General features: G+C 37.7%; 2 protein-coding genes across 4 annotated transcripts; one reads left to right on the top strand and one right to left on the bottom strand.

Annotated features, from left to right (window-relative positions):
- Positions 1–716: 716 nt before the first annotated feature.
- LOC131573264 (RNA polymerase II-associated protein 3-like) lies at positions 717–19675 on the bottom strand. 3 transcript variants are annotated; one of them, XM_058827050.1, is made up of 17 exons: positions 19615–19675; positions 17616–17774; positions 16914–17054; positions 16380–16502; positions 15098–15225; positions 14401–14522; positions 13996–14066; positions 12877–13008; positions 11360–11487; positions 9615–9736; positions 8107–8177; positions 7834–7950; positions 5906–6114; positions 4584–4779; positions 3870–3967; positions 2315–2415; positions 717–1207 (listed from the first exon to the last, which is right to left on the bottom strand). In XM_058827050.1, exons 2-17 carry the CDS (start codon positions 17766–17768, stop codon positions 1116–1118), a joined length of 2004 nt encoding a protein of 667 aa, XP_058683033.1. In that variant the 5' UTR covers positions 17769–17774; positions 19615–19675; the 3' UTR covers positions 717–1115. The 3 variants fall into 3 exon arrangements, with proteins under 3 accessions (XP_058683033.1, XP_058683034.1, XP_058683032.1); XM_058827051.1 differs by lacking the exon at positions 19615–19675 and adding an exon at positions 19488–19540; XM_058827049.1 differs by lacking the exon at positions 19615–19675 and adding an exon at positions 19188–19444.
- Positions 19676–19776: 101 nt separating this feature from the next.
- LOC131572878 (mitochondrial inner membrane protease ATP23 homolog) lies at positions 19777–25865 on the top strand. Its single transcript, XM_058826299.1, has 6 exons — positions 19777–20001; positions 21181–21226; positions 21330–21411; positions 21688–21825; positions 24227–24310; positions 25320–25865. Exons 1-6 carry the CDS (start codon positions 19815–19817, stop codon positions 25521–25523), a joined length of 741 nt encoding a protein of 246 aa, XP_058682282.1. The 5' UTR covers positions 19777–19814; the 3' UTR covers positions 25524–25865.
- Positions 25866–26670: the final 805 nt, after the last annotated feature.

Raw genomic sequence — 26670 nt, 5'->3', positions numbered from 1 at the left:
CTACCAGGCCTGAGGATGCAGCTCAGCTAATTTTTTTTAACTGGATTACATCTGAACTAGGACATAACGTAGCTGCAAATGTTTTAAAATCAGTTTTCTAAGGGCTCAATCAGGATGAAAGCAAACCAGCAGGATATTAACATTTGCAGGATGGAAGAGCCAGCAGATAAGCCTACACCATCACTTGGATACTACAGTTAGAGTATACTTGACAAGTGCTGTTATTTCCACCTGGTCATGTGAGCAGTACAAGTAATTTATTATGCCTCATGCTCACTTTTATCTAAGAATTTCAGTTAATTTCATGCTTTTGCCTTCTTCTATTGTTGAGGTATTTTGCTTAGCCTCCTAAGTCATCTTAAGGGGTTTACCTAGTCAGGAACAACTGACCCACAAGGATTAAGTTTCACCAGATTGTTTTGAAAGTACTCTTGAAAGATGAGAGAAAGTGTTTTTCTTTAAACTTTTAGTTTAATTCTACAGTATTTGTCTTCCTTCTATTCTGCAATTACACTTGAGGTTCAAAGGAATAGCTTCAGAGGTTCTCAGCTACCAGTGCTAAAACTTCACTTTTAGATAAACTCAAGTAAAAATTCTGGAATTTTCTTGCCATCATACTTCTGGTTCACTTTGCACAGTAAAAGTTCTGATGTGATGGACCTTTACAGAAGAGTGATTTAGGCATCTTAATAAAAAGTAATCCTTAAAAATATAATATCTTCAATTCAACATTCAGTTTATTTTCTAAAATAAAAAACCCATGCATAATTCTAATATACAGTGTTTGATTCTTACCAAAGACATGTTTATAAATATTTTTTTCCTTTTAATAAAGATCTCTATCTACAGTCCAGATCCTGAATGCCAATCTGCCCAATTGCTTTTCAGGCAAACAGACTCAATTGAAGAAAATGTAGATCCATATTGTTTCAGGTACTGGAAGACAAGTGTACTGCAGAACCAAATAATGATCTCTCCAGGCACTTGCCATTTGGCTAGCCCAAGTTTAAGAGTTTCATTATTTACAAAAAGCAACAAAATTGCTGTCGTTATATCCTTCTTAGCTAATTTCCACATGAAAAAGGTGCAAATCCAAACATTTGTCAGTCATCCTGCTAAGAGAAAATGCTGTATTTCTTCTCCAATTCTTCAACAGAAGCATCTTTTAATCCCATGTGGTTTACATGATTGAATAATACCTGTGTAACTGAAAAAGAAAATCCCAACATGAACTGTTATTTTTGTGACTCACACTCAAGGTAAATTAATCCAACTCTTTCCTCTGTGAGAGTAAGGGGTGTATGGATTATACAGATGAAATATGAATACATTTTTAAACTACTGGGAGGATGAACAAAAGCAGCTAAGTAAAACTCTCACTTTGTTTCAATGCCCAGGAGCTGCCTAACAACACTTCCTTAAACAAGTGTATAATCTAGGCAACAGACAGATTTGTTTCTTTACTACCCTGACAGTATGCCACTACATGCAGAAGACAAATGTTAATGCCAATGGCAGATAAAGCTTACATAAGGTAAAGGTGTGAATGCCATTTGTAAGAGGCAGTGCACTTCAGTAAGTCAAGTTATTTTATTTTAAGGAGATTCATGTTTCAAAAAAAATTTTAAGTATAATGGCTATTAGTGAAACTCAGTGGTAGACAGTAAATTTAAATTTCCCTTGTCCCAGAGAAATGTTTGGCTTGTGTCTCACTATTACACTGTCTGCTGTGCTAAATAAAGAAAAAGTTTGAGACAAAACCCACTTTTATAAACCATGAATTCAAGCCAATGACAACACAAGTTGCAAACTGATGTGAGTGATGTCTCCGGAACGGGACAGACAACCAGGCTGAGTGCTTTAGAGATGTTTGCATTCTTTTGCCAACAGGTAAGTCAGGATTTGTCAAGAAATAGTTGTAAATTGGGGAAAGTGTATAATCTGGATACCTGGGAACTCAGATGTAGAATTTCATACAAATTCATCAATTTGTAATGCTATCAGCTACAAACTGACAAGCCGGCAAAGCTTATTAGAATAAAATGTAGTGGTATTACTGATAAAAGCAAGAGGATTTAGCTGTAGCTTTCTAGTCTAAACTAAATAAGGAGTCAAAGGATTAAGACAAATTACATGACATTCATATTAACTTCTAAAATAATTAAAATAATTAATAATAATAATAATAATAATAATAGTCACTGAAGTGATTATTACGTAGAATAAACAAGAATAGCGCTAAGTTTTACATATTTTTTTCCAGATTCTACAGTATCACAAAGTAAGTTTACAAAGACACTACAAAATTACTTACTTTTTTTTTCTGAAGCTGACATAAACATTACTGCCATATCAAATCTTTTTAATTCAGAGAGCCTCCGGAGGATTTCAAGGATGAGCGATGGCTCCTCTTTCCTGAAGATTATTACAAATATAAAAATAACCACTGTTGATTAAAAATATTCAGTAGCTGCAAGCAATATTGAAGAATTCAGGAACAAGAAATTAAAGGACCAAAAGAATTTCCTTCTCTTTCATATTCCCTGTCTTTGCCTTTCCTGTTCATCTGTCCATTCACAAAGCAGAAAGTCAATAGACAGAAACTTTTATGTAGGTATTATAGTTCTACTGAGTAAAAGCAAAGAAATACAAAAACCTAGATTCATGCAAACTGACTGCTTGTCATGCACAGAATACCTATTACATGACTTAATGCTTATACTTGGTCATAACATCACTATTTTTATATGTATCAGGTAGTGTAAAAGAAAGCAGCACCTGTGCCTTAGGAAACTCATTGAAAAGCTGAACCAATTACAGCTGCCTTTATTTTCACCCATACAGAAAATTCCTAGATTGTGTTCATTTTACATTTTTCTGGTCAACAGTAAACAAGTATTGCCTTTGTTACAAATACTAACAAATAGTAATTTTCTTTTGTAACTTCACATTTATTTTGGAGGAAGACAGGACTCTTTCCTTACAGAAAACAATTTCAGCTTTTTTCTGTTGCCTTTTTGTTGTATCACCAAATGCAGGACTGTATCTCTAAGACAGCATTTTTCACCCATGTGATGGATACTTTACTTTTTAAGGAAACCAAGGGAAAGGCAAACATTGATTGCCTTTCATAAACATGCTTGCTTATCTCCATAAAACAATGCTGAAAAACATCGAGTGTGTGCTTCTCAGACCGTGCAATTCAGAAAAGCAGTACACTGCCTCTGACAGACAAAATGAACTTTAGGACTCAAATGGTAGCATGCATAGAAATTTCAAAAATAACTTGTCAGGTCCTGTCTTATCAGAACTTCAGTCTCCAATACACATTTGCTACAGGCAACTGTAAAATGCTAGCAGAGAATTAAGTCTGAATGGATCACAATAAGCGTGGCATAAAACTGAAAGCCTCTGAATTTCTCAGCTTTAGAAAGTTAAAACAGAGGACAATGAGGAAGTCTATGTGCTCTCAGAACACACACACACAATAATATAAACAAAAGTTATTTCATACAGACTAATCTAAGTTTCTGGTGCTCTTTAGTAAAGCACAATTCAACAACACTCAGCACAAGTTTTTTTTCACATTTCTACCTGATGTGTCATCATCAGTTTCACTTCTTAAGAAGCAACTACTGAGTAATTCCAAAGATTTCATTATGCTCATGTAATGCTGCATGTAATTTTTACATTTTAAAATTTAATTAAAATTACGTTTTAGAAAATGTAATTTTGTAAGCCCAAGGATGGGACTAGAGAGAATATTAAAAACTCCCAAACACAAAACAACCTTCCCCTACCAAAAAAAACCCCAAAACTCTTTAGAAATAGCAATAAGCAATATAAAACTAAGGAGGAGTTAAACTTACTCAATGTAGAAGTCATGTAGAATTTTCAGGATCTGGTTAAATAAGTCTGGATCTAAGGATTTCTGAAACAGCTTCGCATAAAGCGAGGGCTCTATTTGCTATGGAAAAATTTAAAAAGTTAATTTTAGACAAAAAAAATACAACTGAGTCATGAGAATTACATGTGCATTTTTAGAAGGTCACGGACAATGCTGAAGTGCATGAAAGCCAAAAAACCAAATCACACAATCTGACATCAAGCAACAACTTTTGCTTGTTTGTTTTTTTTTTTTGTATTGGTAATTTCTAACGTCTCTTAAAAAATTCTAAGTGTTTTTTTTCCCAAATACATGTAAGCAAAAGTACACATTAAGTAGAGTGCTGTATTTCAAGCATTTGCTCAGTTTAAAAATGTTGCTATGTCTAATTATCCTAGAAGCACTCATTTGAAAAATGAGAATTTAATAGAGTTACTAATGCATTTAAGTCTTTAAGGAACAAGGGCCTATATTTAAAAAAAAATACAGAGTCTGTACTTAAAGCAAATAAAAAGCTGCAAAAGAAGAAAAACTCAAATGCACATAAGACTACCTATTGTTATGTGAAGACAATTAAGAAAAGGGACTATTGTACAAATGAGACACTCTAAACAAAGCTATCCCTTCTACCTAAGGGTACTGTTTCTTCAACTGATGTTGAAGAAGCTGTCCAGTGTTGATACTCTGTGTTTCATACCTTCATGTACAAGTACATGTTTTCAGGGCAGTCTTTCAGCTTCCTGAAGTCAGATTCTAGCTGGAAAGAATTTGCAGGAATGGGAGGAACTGGAGAAGCAGACATAAATGACCTTCTGACTTCTTTTTCTCTCTGTTTGCTTGCAGGAAAAGATGGATGCAGTGTTGATGAAATTCCTTTCACATTTACAGGCAGCCTGCAAAAGTATTTTGAAACACATCAAATCAACTTTTAAGGGAATTCTACAATGAGACCTAACTGGAGATCTTTCATTAAAAGCTAAAATAACTGAAAACTTTCTTAAAAAGAATGTGTTTTAGTTTAAGCAGATATTTCAAAATTCCTTCTAATTATACAAACTTTATATTCAATTCACTTTTTCTAAAAAAAACACATCTGCAAATACTTAAATTTACTCAGTCTCTCTCTACTTTGTTTCTGGAAATAACTGCATTTTATAGAAGGTTTCTCCCATATATACCTGTAAAAAAAAATAAATCACTTTTTCTGCAATTTCATAATGCAAAACAGTAACAATGTCAAACAGGTGAACTAGTTTCAACACTGCTAGATCTATTTTTTGTCCTATAATTTGTCATTTAAGTCCATTGATCTTTTAGAAATTAAGACATGGCTAAGAACACATTCTTTTCTTCAACACTTCACAGTAAATCCATCTAACAGCTAGAAAAGGTCAGGGTCGGTGCTTCTCACAGAAATTCTTTGGTAAGGATTCTTTATATGAACAGAATGAGGCAGTGTTGATGCAGTGGACGAGTTCTAAGACTGAACAAAGATAAAGTTCTGTATTTCAGCCTAGTTTCAGCAAGACAGACTTGAGTTTGCCTAACTAACACAGTGTGACTTAGAAACTGAGCACATCTGAAGCTACCACCTGCCTCAGCAGAGGAAAGGGTGGTGACACACATCTGCTCCTCTTCTCTCATACAACTGGTGTACAAAGAATATTGGAACCCTGTTCAAAATCTCTTCTGAAAAACTACAAATACTAATTGTAAAAACAGCTGGGGAAGATGGAGAGGTTCAAGCAAAGAAGAATACAGAGTACAGAATGCAGGAAAATATGAATTCCTTTGTATAAGACAGAGTTTTCCATGACACTAAATAGATCATATTTGTCTCAAACACTGAGTGGTCAAAGAGGCAGCTGTACAAGAACTGCAGTTTCTTTCAACATTTCATTTTTCATTCAGATTTCCAAAGTCTCTTCAATACCTCACCACATGTAGACATCTGGAAATGAAGATTACATTTCAACTACACTGACCTTTTTAAAAGAGGATCACAATTACAATACTTACTGTAATACTGATGTATCACTGATTTCTTCTATTTTCAAGTGCTTTGCTTTTGGAATATCAACTGTAGTCAACAGATCATCCTGATCTAGAGTTTCTGTTGCTTCAACACTCATTGAATTCCTCCAGTTATTGACTAAAGTAGTGCTGGGCAAGTCACCATCTGATGCATCATCATCAACTTCTTCAATATCTATTCTTCGCAATGGCTTCTAAACAGAGCACAGACCTCATGTCACATGGGGACTCAACAGACTCCCGACACAGCTGTAACTTAAAATAATCACATGATAACCAGTTACCTCTGCAGTGGTGCACAGAGAAGACACTGCATAAAGGTAAATGGCAAAACCAGGAAACCATAAAATTCTACATGAAGCCTGATATGATAATTTTATTGCTTTACCCTCATGAACCAGTATATCCTTACCCTAGAGGATCTCCATATAGAGTCTGGTTTTCCCAGTAATAATTTAAAACGTGTATTTTTTTCCCACTAAAGTTGAATAGGCAAGATCTATCATATAGTTTGTCCCATTATGTGGTCAAGCTTTGCAATTTAGGAAAACAGAAAAATATCCAACAACACAGGCCTTGACCCACAACTTAAAATTTTGATATAATGAATATCTAAACTCAACCCTGCTGATTGACCAAATTACATACATCCTAAGGTAATTAATTCCACCACATGCTAAAATGCTTCAGTTAATCTCTGCATGATCCTCATTATTTTTGACCATCACCTAGTGCCACCATCACAGGTCTTAGAAAAAAAGCTCTCATCACTTCTTACTTTAGAACTTCATTTCCTGAACATGAACAGAGTATGTATTGCTCTAGAAATACAAAGGCAAATGCACATGATTTAACATACTCAACAATTTAGACTTCTAGGAAATGGAAGTACTAAGAGCACAGATGTTTCATCTATACTTATTCTACCTTAACAGAATAACAAGAGGAAAACAACAAACCTAGCATCTTCACTTAATTTAGCAGCCAAAGTGAACACTTAATAAATATAACTGTCTATAGCATTTCAGGTACTTCACAATGAACTCATTTAGGTTTAAAGAAATAATGTTTCTAGTTGAAGAGAGGACATAAGACTTCCTCTTCCCAAAGGATCAAAATAATCACACATTTTCTACTAAAACTATCCATCTGAATTTTATTATTTATGAGGGTAAACATTTTCAAATAGCATGAGTGCATACATATAGAAAGGACGAGCACTTTTTGTATTTACACAACTGATTGCTGAATGTATGAAGATTAAACGTACTAAAAGAGGAAGCCTAATACATAAAGAAACCTGGTATTACATTTTTTCATCTGTAAGTCATTCATCTGACTGTAACCACTGATAATTCACAGTCCAAATACATTGCTTATTGAAAACTAATATCCAGCTGTTCTGCAGTTTACATGGATGAAAATGCATGCTCAAAGCTCTTTGGAAAGTAGCCCTACGTGACAGCAGCATACGACACAAGCAGGCAACTGCAGGTGTCTTATATCCACTATGGCTGCTGTAAAAACTGAAAACAGCAGTAGAAACAAAAGAAAGTCTACCCAGAGCTTCTCAATTGCATTTGCTACGTATTTACTCTCAACTGCAATGTTACCTATGGGCACAAGACAGGGTTTTGGGGCTGCCTGCCTATTCCACACTACAAATGTAGGCATACACCATGTTTGCTGAGGGTGGTACTACAGGCTGAGTGATTACACCACCACTGCTGTGAACTTCACCATTTCCATGTGTGTATATGTTCTTGAGAAATATCAAGAGTAAATTTATAGATTTTTGGCTTTCCACAGGCAAGGCTATCTATCAGGGGTTAGTCTACAACACAGAAAGTAGATTTGAATTCTAAGCTCTACTTTTCCCATCCTTATAGAAAGTAATTCACATAACAACTTACTGTTGACTTAATCTGTAATGGATTATCAATCACTTTCACTATATTTTTTATTTCCGCTTCTTTTATCAATACTGCAGGATATTCTTGGTGAGTCTGCTGCTCTTTCTCAGTTAATTCCTGAAAAAAAATGATCAAAAAGATCAGGTGTTTCATGAATAAACACATGGTATATTAAAAATAATGTAATAAAGAACAAAAACCTTCTAGTACTATAACCTCACAAAAAACTCCCAAACAAACAAAACTCCACTATACCCAAATAAGCATACATACATTCCTTATTTTCGTGAGTTCATTTATTGCTTGTTTATTTCCAGGTTCCAGCTTCAGAACAGCTTCAAAATCTGAGTGAAAAACAACACGTAAACTGTAAATATTTCAAGTTACAATGTACACATGGCAGATTTTTGAACGGCCTATCTTCCTTTCATATATCTAAAAATAATTAAAGGCAGGTAAGTGACAAAATGGGCAAGGTTGAAAGGGAGCACCAGTGGGTCATCTGGTCCAACAACCCTGCTCAAGCAGGGTCATCCTGGAGAGCAATGCACAGGATGGAATTCAGACAGCTCTTGAGTATCTCCAGTGAGAGAGACTCCACAACTTCTCTGGGCAATCTATTCCAGTGCTTGATCACTCGCACAGTAAAGTTCTTCCTCATGTTCAGGTGGAACTCCCTGTGCATCAGTTTCTGCCCATTGCCTCTTGTCCTATTGCTTGGAACCACCAAGCAGAGCCTGGCTCCATCCTCTTGACACCTTCCCTTCTGCTACTGATAAACATTGGTGTGGTCACCCCTCAGTCATCTCTTCTGGAGGCTGAACAGACACAGCTCCCTCAGCCTTTCCCCATAAGAGAGTTGCTCCATTCCCCTGATCATCTCTGTCACCCTCTGTGGGACCCACTCCAGGAGCTCCATGTCTCTCTTGCACTCAGGAGCCCAGAACTGGACACAGCACTGCAGATGTGCCTCCCCAGGGCTGAGTGGAGGGGCAGGATCACCTCCTGTGCCCTGCTGGCAATGCTCTTCCTAATGCAGCCCAGGATCCCACTGGCCTTCCTGACCACAAGGGCACTGCTGGCTCATGGACAGCTTGTTGTTAACTAGGTCCTTCTCCCAGCAGGTCAGCCGTGCACCTGTGCTAGTGCAGGGTTTACTCTTCCCCAGGTGCAAGACCCTGCATTTGCCTTTTGGATTTCTGAAGGTACCTCTCTGCTCATCTCCTTAATCTGTCAAGGTCCTTCTGGAAGGCTCACAGCCCTCTGGGGTACTGGCTGCTCCTCCAAGCTTTGTGTCATCACTTAACTTGCCGAGGATGCATCTTCCCCTTCATCAAGTCACTGATGAACCAGTCAAACCACTGTAGGCCACTACTGAACCTTAAGGGACACCACTAGTGACAGGCCTTATGCCAAGATGGAGACCTGTCACTGATTAAGTTCCTCTGGGATCTGTTCTTCAGCCAGTTCTCAATGTACCTCACTGTCCCCTTATAAGTCATCCTAATGCCTATACCATGACTTACTTTTTAAAGGAACTGTTTAAGCTATTTCATACTACTTATCATAAACAGCAACAGCTGTAATTCCACACAGAACTGTCTTCCCATTATGAGGGCACCAACACAAGAGTTTTTATACATGTTCAGTGAAATCCAAGAGTAGCCCTTAATCCTTAAGTATTGCACTGATAAACTCGGTAAGTCAGAGCAAAAAAAAAGATCAGCATGTCCTTATACTGATCTCTTACCTACCACATTTAGGCTAATTCAAAATCATACCTTGAATAGCTTCCTTTAGCTTTCCAAGAGCAACTCTGGCAGCTCCTCTTCTGGCAAAAGCTTTAGAGTAGGAAGCATCTAAGAGCAGAGCTTGTGTGCAGTCATCTTCTGCCTCTTTGTACCTCAGCAAAAGCAGAGTACAAAATTAATGATCAGTTTCAACAGGCAGTTTCAACTGAAAAGAAAGAGCTACCCAAACCAATTAAAATATAAAGGTAGATCTTCATTACTTACATACATAAACGTATCACTGAGCTAAGATGTGAATTAAAAAACTCCCATAAAATATGGTTTCTCAGCACCCTGAAATTTAGCTGTATCTTTTGGTATTTCATAACAAAGTGCTAACTTTTTAGCATTACAAAAATTCACATCCTCTGTAAAGAAAAAAAACCACTTAAAGCTTGTCAGCAGAGTCCACTTTAAAAATTCAACAACATTCTTAAAATCAAAGTTAGTACCTTGGCTTTGTACTTCTGAAAACCAGAAATACCATTACAAACAAAGAAAACATACCACAGAGGAGAAGCAAATATACATGAGAAATTTCCCTACATTTGGAATTCTGTGACTTGTCCTTAACTATTTCAGAATGAGAATTTGGAATATGCTTGCATTACTGTCATTTGCTTTATTTTAAGATTAAATTTCCTCATCCCATTTATACTGTTACATTAGATCATGGTTCCACATATGTGCTTATGAAAGTATTTTCATTCATGTTCAAACTATCATTAAATTTATGCAAATTTATTTTTATTTGCTATTCTCTTCAGTACTAGCAGTTTGTAAGAATACCAACTGGCTTTTGTTGCATTCTATGCTTGGTCTTCTTTCAAATGTAAAGACCCATGACACAAGACTTATCATAGGGAATTAATTTTCTTGCTTCGTCATTCAATTAAAGTATCGCTTCCTCCGAATCTCACAGAAGATTATTTGCATTTTGACGTCCTTTAAATTACAAGTGTTGTGTCAGAAACACTATCCATGCAACCCATCTTATCCTAATTTGAGATCAATCTACTGTCTCTACAGATACTCAGCCATGTCACATTAGAACAGATGACCAACATAACCTTCTGCTCTCTGCTTCTCATGCTACCAGCTTACAACTTTCAAATTATCACACCATCACAGAATCAAAAGAAGTTCACACCTAAACATTGGCCATATGGAACTTATCTAATTTGCCCTGAAAGCATGAATTTCCCTAAAGTTTCTGGGTTATCTGGATAACAGTTAATTAAAAATAAACAAGCAACACATACATGTCTCTATCAGTGAAGTTAAAAAAAACATTTGAAAAGGTAACAATTTCCAGAAAAAGCTTTTATTCATTCTCCTCAAAGTCAGAAATTATAATCCACTTATTTCACAGTGCAACATTTAGAAGCTGACTGGGTTTCATTAGTCAAAGACAAAGCTTTGGGCAATTCCTTTTAGAGAGGTGAGTATCTGAATTTTGCACACATGAAAGAACAAAAATTCAACTTCAGAAACCATTATTTCATACTGGTATTGTTTTATTCTCTCAGAACTCCCTTCCTACAAATTGCATTTCGAGATCACACATACAGTTTTGTTCCCTCACCTTTACTGCTTTTAATGTGATTTATTCTACACTGAATTTTAACAGCAATGAGGAGTGACAATAACTCAAGTGAAAATCTGCTGGATCATTATTCCTCCTGATTTGCAACAAACAAACAAACAAACAACACAGCATGTGCAATTCCACTTACTTCTCAATCTTTAGGTAGGCCATGGCTCTGTTAGCTGGCAGTAGTGCATTGGTGCCATCTGCTGCAATACCACGGGTGTAACATTCTATTGCAGCCTCATACTTTCCTTCTTTGAAATAACCGTTACCCTGGAATATTTAGGTCAGGGAAAAAAAAAAACAGCATTAAGAAAATCTAGTGCAGTGAACTTTTTCTTACCCTTTTTTGCAGAAAGGGTCACAATATTGTGAAGATGAATTGCAAAGAACACACACTTCAGAGCAGACAGCTACAGGATTATTTCTTCCTATCTAAGTTTGGAGGCAGAACACAAAAAGTATCTTAATGCTTTGTAATACTTCAAGGAAAAAAAACCCCTTTGCTACATGCATAGTTCAAATGCAGACTTTTAAGTCTATAACTTGTTATTTTTTATGCTTGTTATATTTTTATTTGATGTGCAGGATAACCTACCCTGTACCTCATGAACTTAAACACAAGCTAAACGTTTACAATTCCCATTTCAAGATGATTTTTTGCACTTCTTGCACAAATTCATCTTTATCCTGCTCCATAAAACTTATCCTCAAATATTACTTGGGTCCAAATGATGTTGTTGTTTTCTAATTAATGCTCCATACAAGAAAACTACATTACTCTTTTGTTTGTTTCTGGGTGGACTAAAATTAGCTTTTGCTTCTCAGTACTAATTCAAAGCTGCACTGCTACTACTCTACTGACTGACAAAAAACCAGAACAGCCACAGTTCAGACTTGACAAGGATCCATGTCATCAGGAACAAGTCTGCAGTCAGTCAGCTCTGCTGCCAATGAAGTACTGCATTAGACTGAAATATCTCTTCTGAAACTTATTCAAACTCTTGTTCCTTAATGCATACTTTCATTCTTATTTGACTAATTACTTCTTACAATCAGTATCACAAACCTGAATAATGATAATAAGTCAGAAGTTACATAGTTAGGTAAATGAACAGAAAAACTTTAGTTTAGTTGGTAATGTTCTTAATTTCTTGAAAAAGTGGTGAGAAGGAGAAATCAATAAGCCAACCATGAGTCAAGACTATGTATCCAGAAATACATTTTCATTGTCATTGTTGCCTGCACCCCCGAAGTCCTTTTTATAACTACTGCTCATCATGCAATCAGAGGTTTGAAAACAAGAAATAGCCTACAACTCCCCTTGGACAAGAAAGCATCAAAATGTTTGTAATAATGGAGAAATAGGATCTTTGTAAAGTGCATTTTAAGTTCTATTTGTCTTACCACATATTTGAAATTTTGCACATATAATTTGGGCTGTAAAAGTTATGTTTTATAATTACTCCTCCAGACAAATCCAAACGGAACTCACTGTCCCACTCACCTTTCTAGAGGGCAAAATAGGAAACATTTAAGGACATTCCATGTATGAAATTCAAGGCAGTATCAGGTTTAATTTATATATTTGCATAACCACCAGCACAACACAGCCCTTTTATTTGCTAGGTTTCTCCTGTTGCACCAGAACCTGTGACCTACCAGATCTTTTTCTGCAATTGCCTTTTGCTTCAGCTGCTGGTTTTCAATGCGCTGCTTCTCTTCATCCGTTAATCCTGTTCTGACTGCATCTTCAAACTTTTTCGGTTCTGAATTTTCTTTTGATGACAGAGCCTGTAAAAACATTACTTTTTTCCCTTCAGTAAGTATTTCCCCACTTTTCATCTTCAGAACATAAATTACAATAATTTCCAAACTTTTAAGATAAGAAAATCTGCCAAGCTTTTTAACAGAAATACCTGTGTGGTAAATTAAATGCAAATTGAAGAGACAATTTAAAAACAATTTGAAATAGTTTCTTGAAAATACATTTCTATGAGAGATTACAAGTCACAAAAATGCTTGGTAAATAGAAAGTATGTAACTTCTGAAACACAGTGTGAAATGACTCATGGAACCTTTGTATACAGTCTAATTCACCTATCATCTATTTCTTCATTACTGGAGACTTTGCATCTTCATTCTGAAAATAATTTTGTCAAGCACTGTCAAAAATAGAGTTGAAGAGGTGTAAGTAAATTCATACAGAAATGACAAGTGAGCTTATATGTACAAAGGTCATCACAATTAACATTCTCCTCCCTGTCACAGAAGGGATGAACTTGCACTGGAGTATTTTGTTCTGTTCTTAGAATAATTTTCTGGTTTGGGTGACCACAGCAATCATTGGGGCTACAAACAGGCTAGCAATGCAGTTTTGTGGCCAAGAGAACACACAGGTTCTCTCATGTGCTGTGCTTCCTTATACCAAAATACTAAGCGTGATTGAAAAAAGCATTAACAAAGGAAGTAGAAAATGGGGGAAAATTAAAAAATAAACCAACTAACCAGCAAAACCCAATCAACCAACCAACAAAGAATCCAAAAAAGGCCAGATGCTGCACACATGCAGTCTTAGTCTGCGATCCACCATTACATTGATATTTGCATATGTGTGAGTTTCTCCAAAAGAAACTCCATTAAAGATTTGGACCTCAGTGAACTTCAGATGCTAGAAAAAGCATGTGAGAATTTGCTGAATCAGTTCTTGTTATAAAAACTGACACATTGTAAATTGAACACGGTGTATTAATTTATGTTAGGGCCTATTAATATTATTACCTGATCAATTTTCTTCAGTTCATTTTTTGCTTCCAAGTTGTTTGCATCCAACTCCAAAACTTTTTCATAATCTATCAGAAGACCAGAAAAAATGTTTCAGGTAAGAAGCACAGACCAGTAAGCAGAGCATTCTTTTGAGATACATTTTTTTTGCAGTTACCCAAGAAGCCTGAGATATTTCAAGGAATGCATCATTTTAAAACAGTTAAAACTGAATTATTCCAGAACTACTAACATCTACTGCTATCGTTTGGACTTGCTACTTGAATTTTACCTTTTATACCAGAAGAATATGCAACATGGTATTTTATTTCTTTGTTTATAAGAAATGAAAAACTCTACATTAAAGAAGCAGATCACACAAGTTTGTATATATTTTAAGAAAAGAATTAAAAAAAGACCCACCTTCTTTGGCACCTTGAAGATTTTTCAAAGCAAAGCGAGCAGCCCCTCTTCTCACATAAGCCTTTACGTAATTTTTATCTAAAGCAAGTGCTAAATTGCAGTCAGATTCTGCAACAGAAAACCTATCGAAAAAACAAATTAGTAGCTTGGACACATCTAGGTAACAAGCCCCAACACTTCAGTAGTTTATCCTACTCTGAGCCTCTCCAGGGTCTTGATAACAAGGATATCTTACTTACTTCAGAAGGGGCACAAACCAAGTAGCTACATGTTTATTGATTCCAAATCCATTAAAACAACAGAGGCAAACATCAGTCAAGAATCTCTACTGCCAAAGCAAGAATAACCAACTCCCCTGTATCCGTTCTTCACCCAATAATCAAGGCCCTAGAAATAGAGATCACTGAATCTGAAAGGCAATTTCACTTTCTCTCTTTTCTTCAAGTTTTACACTGTAACACAAGAGATGGTGAACTGCTAGTGTGCAAACCAAGGAAAAATTGATGAGGAAGACTACCAGATTGCTTCTCCTGGCAATTCCTGTTTTACTTTGAAACTGGAAGGCAGGTTACAACAGCCTTACACAGAGTGCATCACAGCATTTGATGTATAAAATCAAGAATTAAAACTAGACCAAAAATCTGAAGGTAGCATTACAAGTACGAAAATATTACAGATTTAACAATACAAGTCTTACTTTTTCATTCTATAAAAAGCTGATGCTCTGTTTGTGGGCAATACTGGATTGTATGGATCAGAATGCATCCCTCTAGTATAGCATTTTATAGCTTCATCAAAGTTTCCTTGTTTAAAGTAGTTATTACCCTGTGAATAGAAAAAAGCATTTTCAGCAAGTTACTGTACATTGGCAGACACGTTGCTAATTAAAAACCCTAAAAAATCAAAGTATTTTAGAAATGTTTAAATATTTTTCTTCAACGCTTCTCACGAAGTACTGCTTTACCATGAAATATGCTTTCTAACTAATATATCCTAAGTCCACCATATTGAATAATTTTCATTATATATTCTATAACATCGGTCCATAAAATAATTTTCAGTATCTCCAGGTCATTTCCAGAAACCTGTAATAAGCACATACAGAGATACTCAAATTACTGAATGGGGTTAAGTTTTTAGTTACTAGATTTACCATCTTTGCTTTCCAAGCCAACATTCCCATTTCTGTCTCCTCTGGGACACAACTTTTATCTCTTTTACCCTCAATGACCTCACTGAAGCCAGGATAATAATGGCTAAAGACACATCAACTTCTCAGTGTAGACTGCAGATTACACGTCTAGGAATTCCCACAGTAGCAGGAATACAACAAAAATATCACCCATGCAGACAATTTAAAACAAACAACCCCACAAAAACTCAAACCAAAGCTAAAACTACTGAAGTCAATATTGATTGCTTACAAAGAAGTTTATCAAAAACACAGAAGCTGCTACACAACCTAGTCTCTTTCTCATGGCAATGAAGCCTGAGATAAACCTCTTTCTATATCCTAGCTTATTAGGTAAAACTGAACCGGTATGAACTTGCCATTATTGAAGTAAAGAAGTTCACCCATTGTTCCCAGATGTACTGGCATCACAAAGGAGTATTTTTAAACTATTGCAGATTTAGTTTGGGGCATTCAGATGTTGCGTTCAGGTAAAAACCAGTTTACTCTCTATAGCAACGCTATACAGCCATTCAGCTTCTCAAAAACATCATCAATACATTTGTCATCACAAGTATGTATTAATTAGAATCTGCCAGGCTTGCTGCCACTGACAATGAGAAGGAATAGAACTGCAGTGAGAATTTTCTGTTTTGGAAAAATGGGCAGGGAAAAAAACAGAAGGACTTCCAAACAGGCAATTCTTTTACCGGATGTATAGCCTCAGTGGATGATCTTTTAAAAGAAAATTGCAAATACTCCTATACCGAAATTGCTACTTTAAAATAAACATCTATAATTCTATAACCTTTTCCTTCTCTGCAAGAGCCTTTTCAGCATCTACACGAATTCCATCTTCTTCAGAGTCTGATTCTGGAGATACAGAATCATGAGTACTATCTTCTTTATCAAGTTCTTCAAGTATTTTATCCTGGAATCAGAAAAAAAACAAAACAAACCATTGTCTTCATTATAATTTAACAGTGCAAAACAATACAAGCAAGATTTTAGGAGAATTATTAATGTGTCCTCCACTACTGACAGCTGTGCTTAGTCCTATATTCTACTATAATTATGACCTTTAAATAGGCCTATTGTTAAAACAGGCATTTTTCCCCTTAAATTCAATCTGCTGGATAAAAGCACTCAATAGGAAACTAAGTATTTATCAATATTCCATATATTAAACATGTAACATTTTTGGGAAAAATCTACCCTGTACAGTATGAAGCACAGTAAGATACTGACAAGTGGACTGAATTCTCAGCACTAACAATATCTTATTTAACACAGAATCAACTGCAGACAAGACTCGGACAACAAAACAAATCTTAAGACTCACCACATCAAGTTTTCCCCATGCTTCATAGTCGTATGACTTGATCTTGTTTTTCTTGTTTTCCTCACAGGTTATCTTTGAACAGACTTTATTTTTGCTTTTCTTCTTTTTCTTAAAAGCCTTGTTTCGAATTGGTGGCAAATTCTAAATTGAATTAAGTAACTTATTATAAAACAGATGTGTGAAAATCACTTGCACTGAAGAATCTACAGTACCTATATCTAGACAGCGTATCCATCTATCAGCAAGCTGTTCTCATGAACTCTACAAAACCACTAACAACAACAAGCATAAATCTTTCAACACATAATAGCAAATACTACATGTCTGATATGAAACTGAGTTTTAGAAGAAAAATCTCTTCAGAGTAGCACTGAGGAATAACTTCAGTATACTAAATGTCAGTCATAAATTAGCAATATTGATGCTGCGAACAGAAATAGTCTCACAGATCTACTCAGAACCGATAAAAAATTTACTGGCCTCATCACCTTCAGAGGCTACTGCCCCACAACTTTGTTGGTGGTCCAGCTTACAGAAAAATCTCTGATTAACTTCAGATGAAGAATATGTCATGGGTTAGTTCATACCTTCTATTCAGATGTTTTAAGTCAATAAATGTAATTTTGCTAAAGCAAAACATAATTATTATAAACATTATCACAGTATGAATAGCTGAGTTGACACTGGTCTTGTGTTTTGTACCTCTTCTGGGACCCCACTCTGTTTCCTGAGTTCAGAATCCACTTCTTTAATATCTTTTTCCCAGCTCTCCAATTCTCTCATGAAATCCTGCAGCTCTTCAGCATTTTGCTTCACTTGCAGCTGCAGTTCTATCGCTTTACTTGGTGTGCTCATCGTGATCTGCCAAAATTCAAGAAAAAAAGAAGTTGAAGGAAACTAGCTACTTCATAAATAAAAAGTCTGACTTGCATGCCAGTCAGACTTCCTAATAGCATTGCAGAAATACTAAACACTAAGAGACTAAGAAGAAACACAGTTTAAATGTCTTTGAAAAAAAGAAGTGAAGCCATGTAACTCCGATAAAACAAAGTAAATAAAATAAAAAACAGCAATTCATGTTTTCCTAACTAAATGGAAGGTAAAGCACCCAACAAGAAAATGGTAATCCTGAAAGTGCAAGCAAGTCCCTAAAACACTGTTTAATAATTATCAACACTTGACTGTCTTCATAAATTTTGTTGTCTCAATTTTATTGTCTTAAGTGAAAGAAGTTTTATAATCATAAAAAATAACAAGTCAATTAAAAAGTAACTTTAAAAAATCTTGGTTACAATTCAGAAAAAAACACGCCACGTTCGTCGAGTTCATAGCACAAAAATCTGAACGCGTGAAGCAAACATGTTTTGAAAACAATCATGATTAAGTAACTTGTGATAAGCTAAATACAAACTTAGACAAAGAGAGTTATGAATGGTTGCTAACTCTAACCTCTTGAGGACAAGCTTCAGGATGTTACAAGCCTCATGGAAGTATTAAATAAGCTATTTGTAGTGATACTACACAAAGCTTTTCAGGAAGAAAAAAGTTTAGGCTATTTAACATGCTTTATTTAAAATTATTTTTCACATCTGTGCAATAACTTAGTAGCAGAATAATATAAAAATTTATGAGCCAAACAAATATAATGATTTCTGTGGTACAATGTTCCATCCCTAATTACAGACAAAGGTCTCAAAGAGATGGAAAAACACTGCATGATTACTGCTGAACTAATGCTACCCAAGCAGAAATGGTTTTACATGCTGAGGAGTAAGCAGCTGAGTAGATGCAGCAGTTGTGTTTATCCCTAGTTCATACACAGCTGGTGACATGGTTATCCTGAGCAACATATTAGTTCTAGTTGAAATGAACCTTTCATTGAAGCCAAAAATATGTAAGTTTCATCACATTTTCAGTTAAGGAGCTTACTATGCTTTTTTCCACCTTCAACTGTTGTCCAACGCCGAGCTACCACTGTAATATTCAGTCTGCTAATTTCGTGCAACTTGTGCATGAACACATCAAAAATTCCATACAGCCTAGCATTTCTAGGTAGCTAGAACAAGATACTTAAAATATAAAAATATTAAAAAATAGCTTGTAATCTGCTGAACTTTTCTTTTTCCTATCTCTGACTAAAACAGCATTCTCACGCATGCAAAAATCCAGCACGAAATCTGGCTGTTTGTTCTCTGCCACTCTGAAGCATCCTGCTCGAGTCCATAAAGTCAAACTACTCCGTTATCCACTAGCCGCACACAACTTAGCAACGACCTTAATCCACGCACTGACAGCAGTCTCTGCAGCACAGTTCTTACACCCTTCAGGGCACTTTTACTCGAATCTCAATGCTGTGTCCTTCCAACACCCGAGGGCTGCTGGTTCCAGCGATTCCCTTGGAGTGGCCGCACCACGCCGGCGGCGCGGCCGGCAGCACAGGCCCGCCCTGGAGCGGCTCCCGAGGCCGCGCCGCAGGAGGCCCCGAGGCAGAGCAGCCCCTCTGAGCCTCAACACCCGCCTCTGCACCGCCCGCAAGTCGCAAGCGAGGCCTTCACTCCATCAGGGTGTGCCCACCTCGCCTCGCCTGGCCACCCCGCGCAGCCAAGCCGCCCATGGACCACAGGGCTGGTCACTGGCCGCCGCGCCGCGCCGCGCCGCGCCCCGTCCCGTCCCGTCCCGTCCCGTCCCGTCCCAGCCTCACCTGAGCCGCGCCGCGGCTCCGCCCGCGCCGCCGCCGCTGCCAGCCCGTTCCCAGCGTGCAGCGCGGCCCAGGCAGCAGCAGCTCACGGCGCCTGCGCACGGCCGCCCTCCCTCCCACGTGCCGGGAGCGGAGCCGGCGATTGGCGCGGCCGCGGCGCCGGCAGGCACGGCACGGCACGGCCCGGCTCGGCACGGCCGGACATGGGGCACGGGGAGGCTGATTCGCCGCCGGCCGCGGAGAAGAAAGGGGCGGCGGAGGAGGAGGAGGATGATTTCGGCTACAGACTTTTCCCAGACCGGAATAAGAAGCCACAGAGTTTCCTGTTCCGCAGCCTCTTCACCTTCCACAACAAGTGCCAGCTGATGCTGAGGCTGACCCTGGAAACGAGTAAGCGCTCCCCCGGCCCCCGCGGCGCAGCGGAGGTGCCGAGGCGGAGCCCGGGCCGCCCGCAGCGGTGACCTTGTGCCGCGGGTCCCGGGGAGGGCCCTGCCCTCCTGCCGCAGCACCCCCGCGCTGCCGCTTTAGCAAAGCGCTGATTTTGGTTAAGACAGAATACGATTTCGAAAGTGATTGAGGGGTTTTTTTCCTTCTTTTAATAAGGTTCTCTTCTTCTTTTCCCTGAAAAGTTACGATGATTTGTCAGTTTTTGTGCATTCGCTTCCTTTTCACTGTTTGATGTAGATTGTGAGTGTTAACAGCAAATGATGGTCACTATAGGCCACTCTGATTATGTTTATTAGTAACAAAATAATGTCAGGATTGACTTGATTTCTGAATAGCTTCTACTCTGTATCCTGGGTTACATCAAAAGGACCATGGGCAGCAGGTCAGGGGAGGTCATTCTTCCCTCTATTCTGCTCTCCTGGAACCCCTCCTGTAGTGCTGCATCCACCTGCAGTGCCCCCAAGAGAAGAAGAACATGGAACTGTCGGAGTGAGTCCTGAGCAGGGCCACCAAGTTGGTAAAGAACACCTCCCCTACAAAGAGAGGCTGAGAAAGTTGGGGCTGTTCAGCTTGGAGAAGAGAAGGCTGCATGGAAACCTCAGAGCAACCTTTCAGTGTCTGAAGGGGCCCACATGGAAGCCAGACAGAGACTGCTCATCATGAATTGCAGTGATAGCACGAGGAGTAATGGGTTCAAACTGCAACAGGGCAAAATTAGGCTAAATATACAGAAGAAATTTTTTGTGAGGGTGATGAGACACTGGGACAGTTGCCCAGAAAAGCTGTGGTTGCACCATCTCTGGGAGTTTTCCAAGGCCCAGTTAGATGGGGCTCTGAGGAACCTGGTCGAGTGACACGTGTCATTGCCCAAGACAGGGCGATTGAGACTAGGTTATCTCTAAGGTCCCTTCCAATTCAAACTGTTCTATGATTCTATATCACATAACGTGATCTGTAACAGATGTCAGTTGCATTGCAATAGGATTAAATTCTGCAATGTATGAATTAGGGTGTATAGAACTTTTCTTGTTTGTTTTTTTTTCCTTGACTGTCTTTATATTTTTTTATAGATGATTTTCAAAACTTTTGTCTAGAGAAACTGATTGCAGGAATTTTTTCTAGATCCATATGCTCGACTTCTCCTTGAGGCTCTGAAGCAATCTGGTTGGTATGTAGATTTATTTGTCTTGTTCTGTGTAGTGACGTCACTGTGATAAGTAGTGACTGAAGTTTTTCAAATTCTTTTCTGTAACTTTGTTTGGGCCTTTCAGCACTGTCTTCAACGACCGACACTTTTCTTGTGAAAACTGTGATGGCTGTGTTAGTGGAGGTTTTGATGCTGCCACATCACAGGTAGGTGCTAGACACAGTCCCCTTTCAAAGGACTGCAATTTCTTTAGTGTTTTATTGCTAGGATTAAATCTGCCAATACTGATACCTAAGTTATTCATGAAAAGAGATAAATGAAAGATGTTCCGTGATGTTGTAACTAGTACCCTTCAGGATGATAATGCTGTTAATATTGTAAAACAGCAATCCAAACACCCCAAATCCTGTCAGTGGTGTATGCTGTGTCTCTGAGAAGTAAGGGAGGAAACTTAGTGAGAACCTATCTCTCTTCTTCTGCAGATTGTTCTGTGTCAGAACAACATTCGCCAACAATCCCATATGAACCGGGTGGTCACACATGAATTGATTCATGCATTTGATCACTGTCGTGCACATGTTGACTGGTTCAAAAATGTCAAACACTTGGCATGTTCAGAGGTAAGTTAAAATGCTTCTAATGTTGTCATTTTGTTAATTATTGCTGGTTATTAGGGTTGCTTTGTGTTATATGGTCTGTTACACATAATTCATTTGTTTTAATCCTGTTAGTACATTTTGTCCTTTCTGTCAGGTCAGCCTAAAGAGGTTTGTTCGTAAAACAAATACTTAGTTTTCACAATTATTAGTAACTTAATGTCATACTAAGTAGAATGTGATCATTGTGAACGTAAGTGGTAATTGATAAATAAGAGAGTAGTTAGAAGTGAAAACACATTCACACATTAATCAAATGCTTATAGAATTCTTTTTATCCCATGCAAGTCTTGGTATGTTTGGTAGTTATCACAATAACCTTGTTTTTATTTAATTTTTTTTTTAATTAATAAATAACTTGTCTTTTCCTGTAATGTTCATTTTTTGAGTAATTGTGGTATTTATTGCTGCTGGTACACTGTAGTTATGAATCCATCTCCATTCAATGGGGTTCTGAGCAACCTGGTCTAGTAGGTGTCCCTGCCCATGGCAGGGAGATGAGAGCTAGAATGATCTTTAAGGTCCTTTAGAACGCAAACCGTTCTATGATTCTGTGGTCTCAGAGGACATTTGAGAATTAAAGGCCTTAATACTTGGTGCTTTAATTTAGGATGAAATTAAATGGAGTACATCCTCCTATGTGTGTGACACAGGTGATGTATCTGTAAAGTCTACATGTTTTTATTTGATTTCTGATGTAATCCTTACCATTTGGTCACAGAAAAACTTATCCCAGGCTAAGCTTCACTCCCTCATTTCTGATTCTTCTATCTCCTTCCCTGCCATGTTGCACAGTGACCTAGGGGATGTGAGCTGTGGTCAGTTCATAATGCTTTGTCTTTGCTGCTCCTTCATCCTTGCACTCTTTCCCTGGTCTTGGGAGGTCCTTCCCACAGGATAGTCATTTGTGAGCTACTTCAACATGAATCTTTCCCTTGAGCTGCTATTCTTCAAGACGTGCTCCAACTTGAGTTCTTTCCACAGCATACAATGTTTCAGGAACGGAGTACTCCAGCATTGGTCCCCCAAGGCCCATATTTCCTGGCAGAAAATCTACTCCTGCATGGGCTCTCTATGGGCTTTTTTCAGGGCATGCTTGTCTCTTATGTCATGATGTCTTCCTTGGGCTGCAGTGTGGATATGTGCTCTACTGTGTTACTTCACAGATTGCAGGGAGACAACCTCTGTCTCCATGGTCTTCTCCACAGGTAGCCAGGGAATCTCCTTTGATGCCTGCAGCACCTCCTCACTGTCCTTCCTCACTGTTTTGGTGTTTGTGGGGCTGTTTCCCTCACATTTTCATCACTCATGTGTCTCACAGCTGCCCTGTAGTTTTTTTTTTTTATCCTTTCTTACACGTGTCATCACAGAGATACAACCAGCACCAATCAAACCAGCACCACTAATGGTGGGTCCCTTTTAAAACCAGTTAAAACAGTCTCTGACACAGGGACAGCCACTTCTCCAGTCTCATGGAAGCCACCCTGGCAGGCCCCTCACTGCCAACATTTTGCCATGTAAAGTCAATATAATAATTCTGAATTATTAACTGTCATCTACTTTATTTTATTATCCAAGCATTTACACAGTGCAGAATAAAGCATGTAAACCTCAAACATAAGTTTTATATAAATCAAGATTGTGCATGTTCTTGCTCTTTTCAGGATTGTCCTTTCATTTTGGGTATTTTGATTACTTAATTATATGGTATCTACATTTTTTGTTAGCAGCTTTTTAATTCTTACTTTTCATTTTTTCCATGCATTTATTTCTACTCTGGTACTTAATTATAGGAAATCAAGATTTATTTACATTTTCTAACATACTGTATCGGGTATAGAATATTTAGGAGACAAAAGAAATTCTAGTGTACAGGACAAGACAGTTAAGCTAAAGCATACATTTAAATGTAGCTTTTTGCAAAACAGATGGGTTACTGCTCTTCTGGGTATTGCAGCTGTAGTCTTTGAAAGGTACCTGCCTTTCTTCCTGATTCTTGTAACAGATTCTGATATAGACTGGGGAGAATATTGCTTTTCACATTCTTTTAGCAGTTCGTATATATAAATACACTCACACATATAAGCTCTACTGCTCATTTATTTAAACTTTAGGGATATGTGAGATGTAGTTCCTGGAGAAACTTGAAGGAGTTGGAAGGACTACTTGCTGTAGTTCACCGAGGCTGAGATGGATGTAAAGGATATGGTATTAGCAGGTACTTAAGAAGTTAAAGTGGCCTCAGGAATATCCTCTACCAGCAGTCACCAGAAATATACTGAAGAAAAGCATTTGTTACAACTTTTTTGACTTCGTATTTTCATGTGTTTCTCTGATCTTGTGACTTTTTTATTTTTCTCAATAGATTCGAGCTGCTAATCTCAGTGGAGACTGTACACTGATGAATGAAATAGCCAGGTTTAAGTTTGGATTGAAAGGACACCATCAGGTAAAGGCTGTGGATGTTAAAATATAATAATTTGTTATGAGTCATCTCTACCTACTTGGTCTCAGCCTTCTGCACTTTCATAGCTGAAAACTTTAAAAAAAGAAATAGATGCCATGGGCTTGGTGTTTCCTCTTAACTAACCCTTGATCATTGATTTCCTGTTGACTAACCCTTAATGATAGATGTTAAGTTTTTTTTTTCCCACCTTGTTATTTTTATTGAAATCCCTGAATATTTAGTCGTGTTTTAAGGCATTACCACTGACAATGGATGGCTAATCAAACAAGCAGGGCTTGCAGGAAACGTAGTGGAGATACCTTATCCACTATAAGCGGGTGACACTCAGAAAAAGTCTTTGAAAACTTAAGGAAGCAAAATGAGAAGATTTCTAAGTAACCATGTGTGTTAAATCTCATAGGAATTAATTTTTGTAAATAGTATGAAGTCTACAGATTGAGACCCAAGTAGTTGCTTGGGTTAGACTGGCAGTTAGCTTGTAGATGATGTTTACATATTTTTTTGTCTTTTGGTAAACAAACTGTAAGAAAAGGTTACCATAAAGAGAGGTGTCAAAATGAAGGCCGGTAGAGAAGTCATCCCTTTTTTTTTACAGCATTTCAGTTTGTAAAGAACCTAACTGGTATTTGTGTCTTTCTTTCTGATTTTTTTTTTTTTTTTTTTTTTTTTTTGCGTCCAGGTCAAGTTTTACAAATTTACAAACAAAAGTTTTACAAATACTTCATACCTACAACAAATGCCAAATTGTATTTTAATTCCTGCTCTAAGAAATGTCTTTTAATTATTTCATGGTTTATGTATACATGGAAAACTAAAGCACGTAGTTCACACAGGATGGAACTAAAATGTACTTTAATGCTTGTTACAGGCACTGTTTGACTCTTTCATACAAAATTATTGCCTATACAATAGGAGTTAATATTTGGAAAATCTGGAAAAAAACTTTGCTAATAATGACATTTTTCTTTATTTTTTTTTTTTTTCACTTTAGACTTGTGTGCGAGACAGAGCAATCCGTTCCATTCTGGCTGTTAGAAAAGTTAGTAAAGAAACAGCAGAAAAAGCTGTGGATGAAGTTTTTGATGCCTGCTTCAATGATCTGGAACCTTTTGGAAGAATCCCACACAGCAAAGCAGATGCAAAACGTGCTTACAGAGACTTTCAGAACAGAGATCGCTATACTGCTAATTTGTAAGGTGGGGAGGGAAAGCCACATGAGAAATTACATTAATACCTGGTTGTTCAGTGACACCTGGAGTTACAGTCTATGCCCACAGTGCTGATGGAAAGGGCAAAGCTATCAAACTTATTGATTAATTTTTTATTTTTCATGAGCCAACTTCCATGGAAGTAAATGGAGTAAATGAACAAGACTAAAAACTGTTTCCTAACCTGTTGTTCCAGAAAGATAATTTACTATGTCAAATGACTTGTCAAATACAATTCAATGTGCTTTTAATTTTTTCACTCTGACTGACTCGGACTTGGTTTCTGAAAATTTTGTTGTTACTGAATAAATCTTTTCATAAAATCTTTACATTTCCTCTATCCTCGATACACAGTCATGAACTTGGTAATCTTCATCACTCTATTTTAAAAGATGAGTGCCTGAACTACGGCTCTATGCACTGGATTTAATAACTATGGATAAACCCAAAATTTAATTAAATTTAATTATTTTCTTTTGATCACCTCCTGAAATTCTTGGGTCATCTAACATTTCCAGTGGTAGGAAGGCTTTTGTGACTTGAGTCCTTTATGCTTTGAATTGCTGCTCATGTCCTGATTGTCTCTGGCAGTGGAGGACTGGTTATGATGATCAGTGTTGCCTTCTCCTGTTCTGTGTCCCAATATGATTTGTGACAACAGGACAGTCAATGTATGAAGCTTTTTCAGGCAATGGATAGCTGAGATTTGGCTGTGGTGGGGCAGCAGACTCTGAGACTGGAGCTGGAGTGGGGCACTGAACTGCTCAGGTAGGGGAAATGTCAGCACATGCACCAGTTTCAAGTGCCTGTCATGCTACAGCTGAAAGGGGGAGGCACTCCCAAGTATCTCCAGAATTTGGCAGCCTTTGGCAGGGCCTTTGTTTGACTGCAGACTTGGGCTCCCACCATTCACCTATTTATTTCATGTGCCTACAACGTTTTGGATCTGACCATCATGCTGTAATTTCCTCCTGGGAGGTATTCAGTCATGTGATTAGTCTCCATACCAGTGGTCCTGCTTCTAAGGTGTCACTTCTAAGGTGTCACTGGGGAACAAGGTGCCTGAAGATGACAACAGTGTTGCCTTTTCCTGATCAGCAGCAAACGCTATGAGAAGATTCAAACGTAACACAA

This window comes from Poecile atricapillus, chromosome Z (genome assembly GCF_030490865.1).
Source record: "Poecile atricapillus isolate bPoeAtr1 chromosome Z, bPoeAtr1.hap1, whole genome shotgun sequence".
NCBI classification, from domain to species: Eukaryota; Metazoa; Chordata; class Aves; order Passeriformes; family Paridae; genus Poecile; species Poecile atricapillus.
The sequence above is the reverse complement of the archived record's forward strand: the minus strand, read 5'-3'. Positions and strand labels throughout refer to the sequence as shown.

Excerpts from the sequence above, each read along its gene's own strand:
- LOC131573264 (XM_058827050.1), bottom strand. The coding sequence starts at position 17,768 with ATGAGCACACCAAGTAAAGCGATAGAACTGCAGCTGCAAGTGAAGCAA. Across the intron at positions 15,226-16,379 it reads CTCTTGCAGAGAAGGAAAAG|GGTAATAACTACTTTAAACA; the intron begins GTTATAGAATTA and ends TTCTATTCACAG. Across the intron at positions 2,416-3,869 it reads CTACATGACTTCTACATTGA|GAAAGAGGAGCCATCGCTCA; the intron begins GTAAGTTTAACT and ends AATAATCTTCAG.
- LOC131572878 (XM_058826299.1), top strand. The coding sequence starts at position 19,815 with ATGGGGCACGGGGAGGCTGATTCGCCGCCGGCCGCGGAGAAGAAAGGG. Across the intron at positions 21,227-21,329 it reads GCTCTGAAGCAATCTGGTTG|CACTGTCTTCAACGACCGAC; the intron begins GTATGTAGATTT and ends TGGGCCTTTCAG. Across the intron at positions 21,826-24,226 it reads AACACTTGGCATGTTCAGAG|ATTCGAGCTGCTAATCTCAG; the intron begins GTAAGTTAAAAT and ends TTTTCTCAATAG.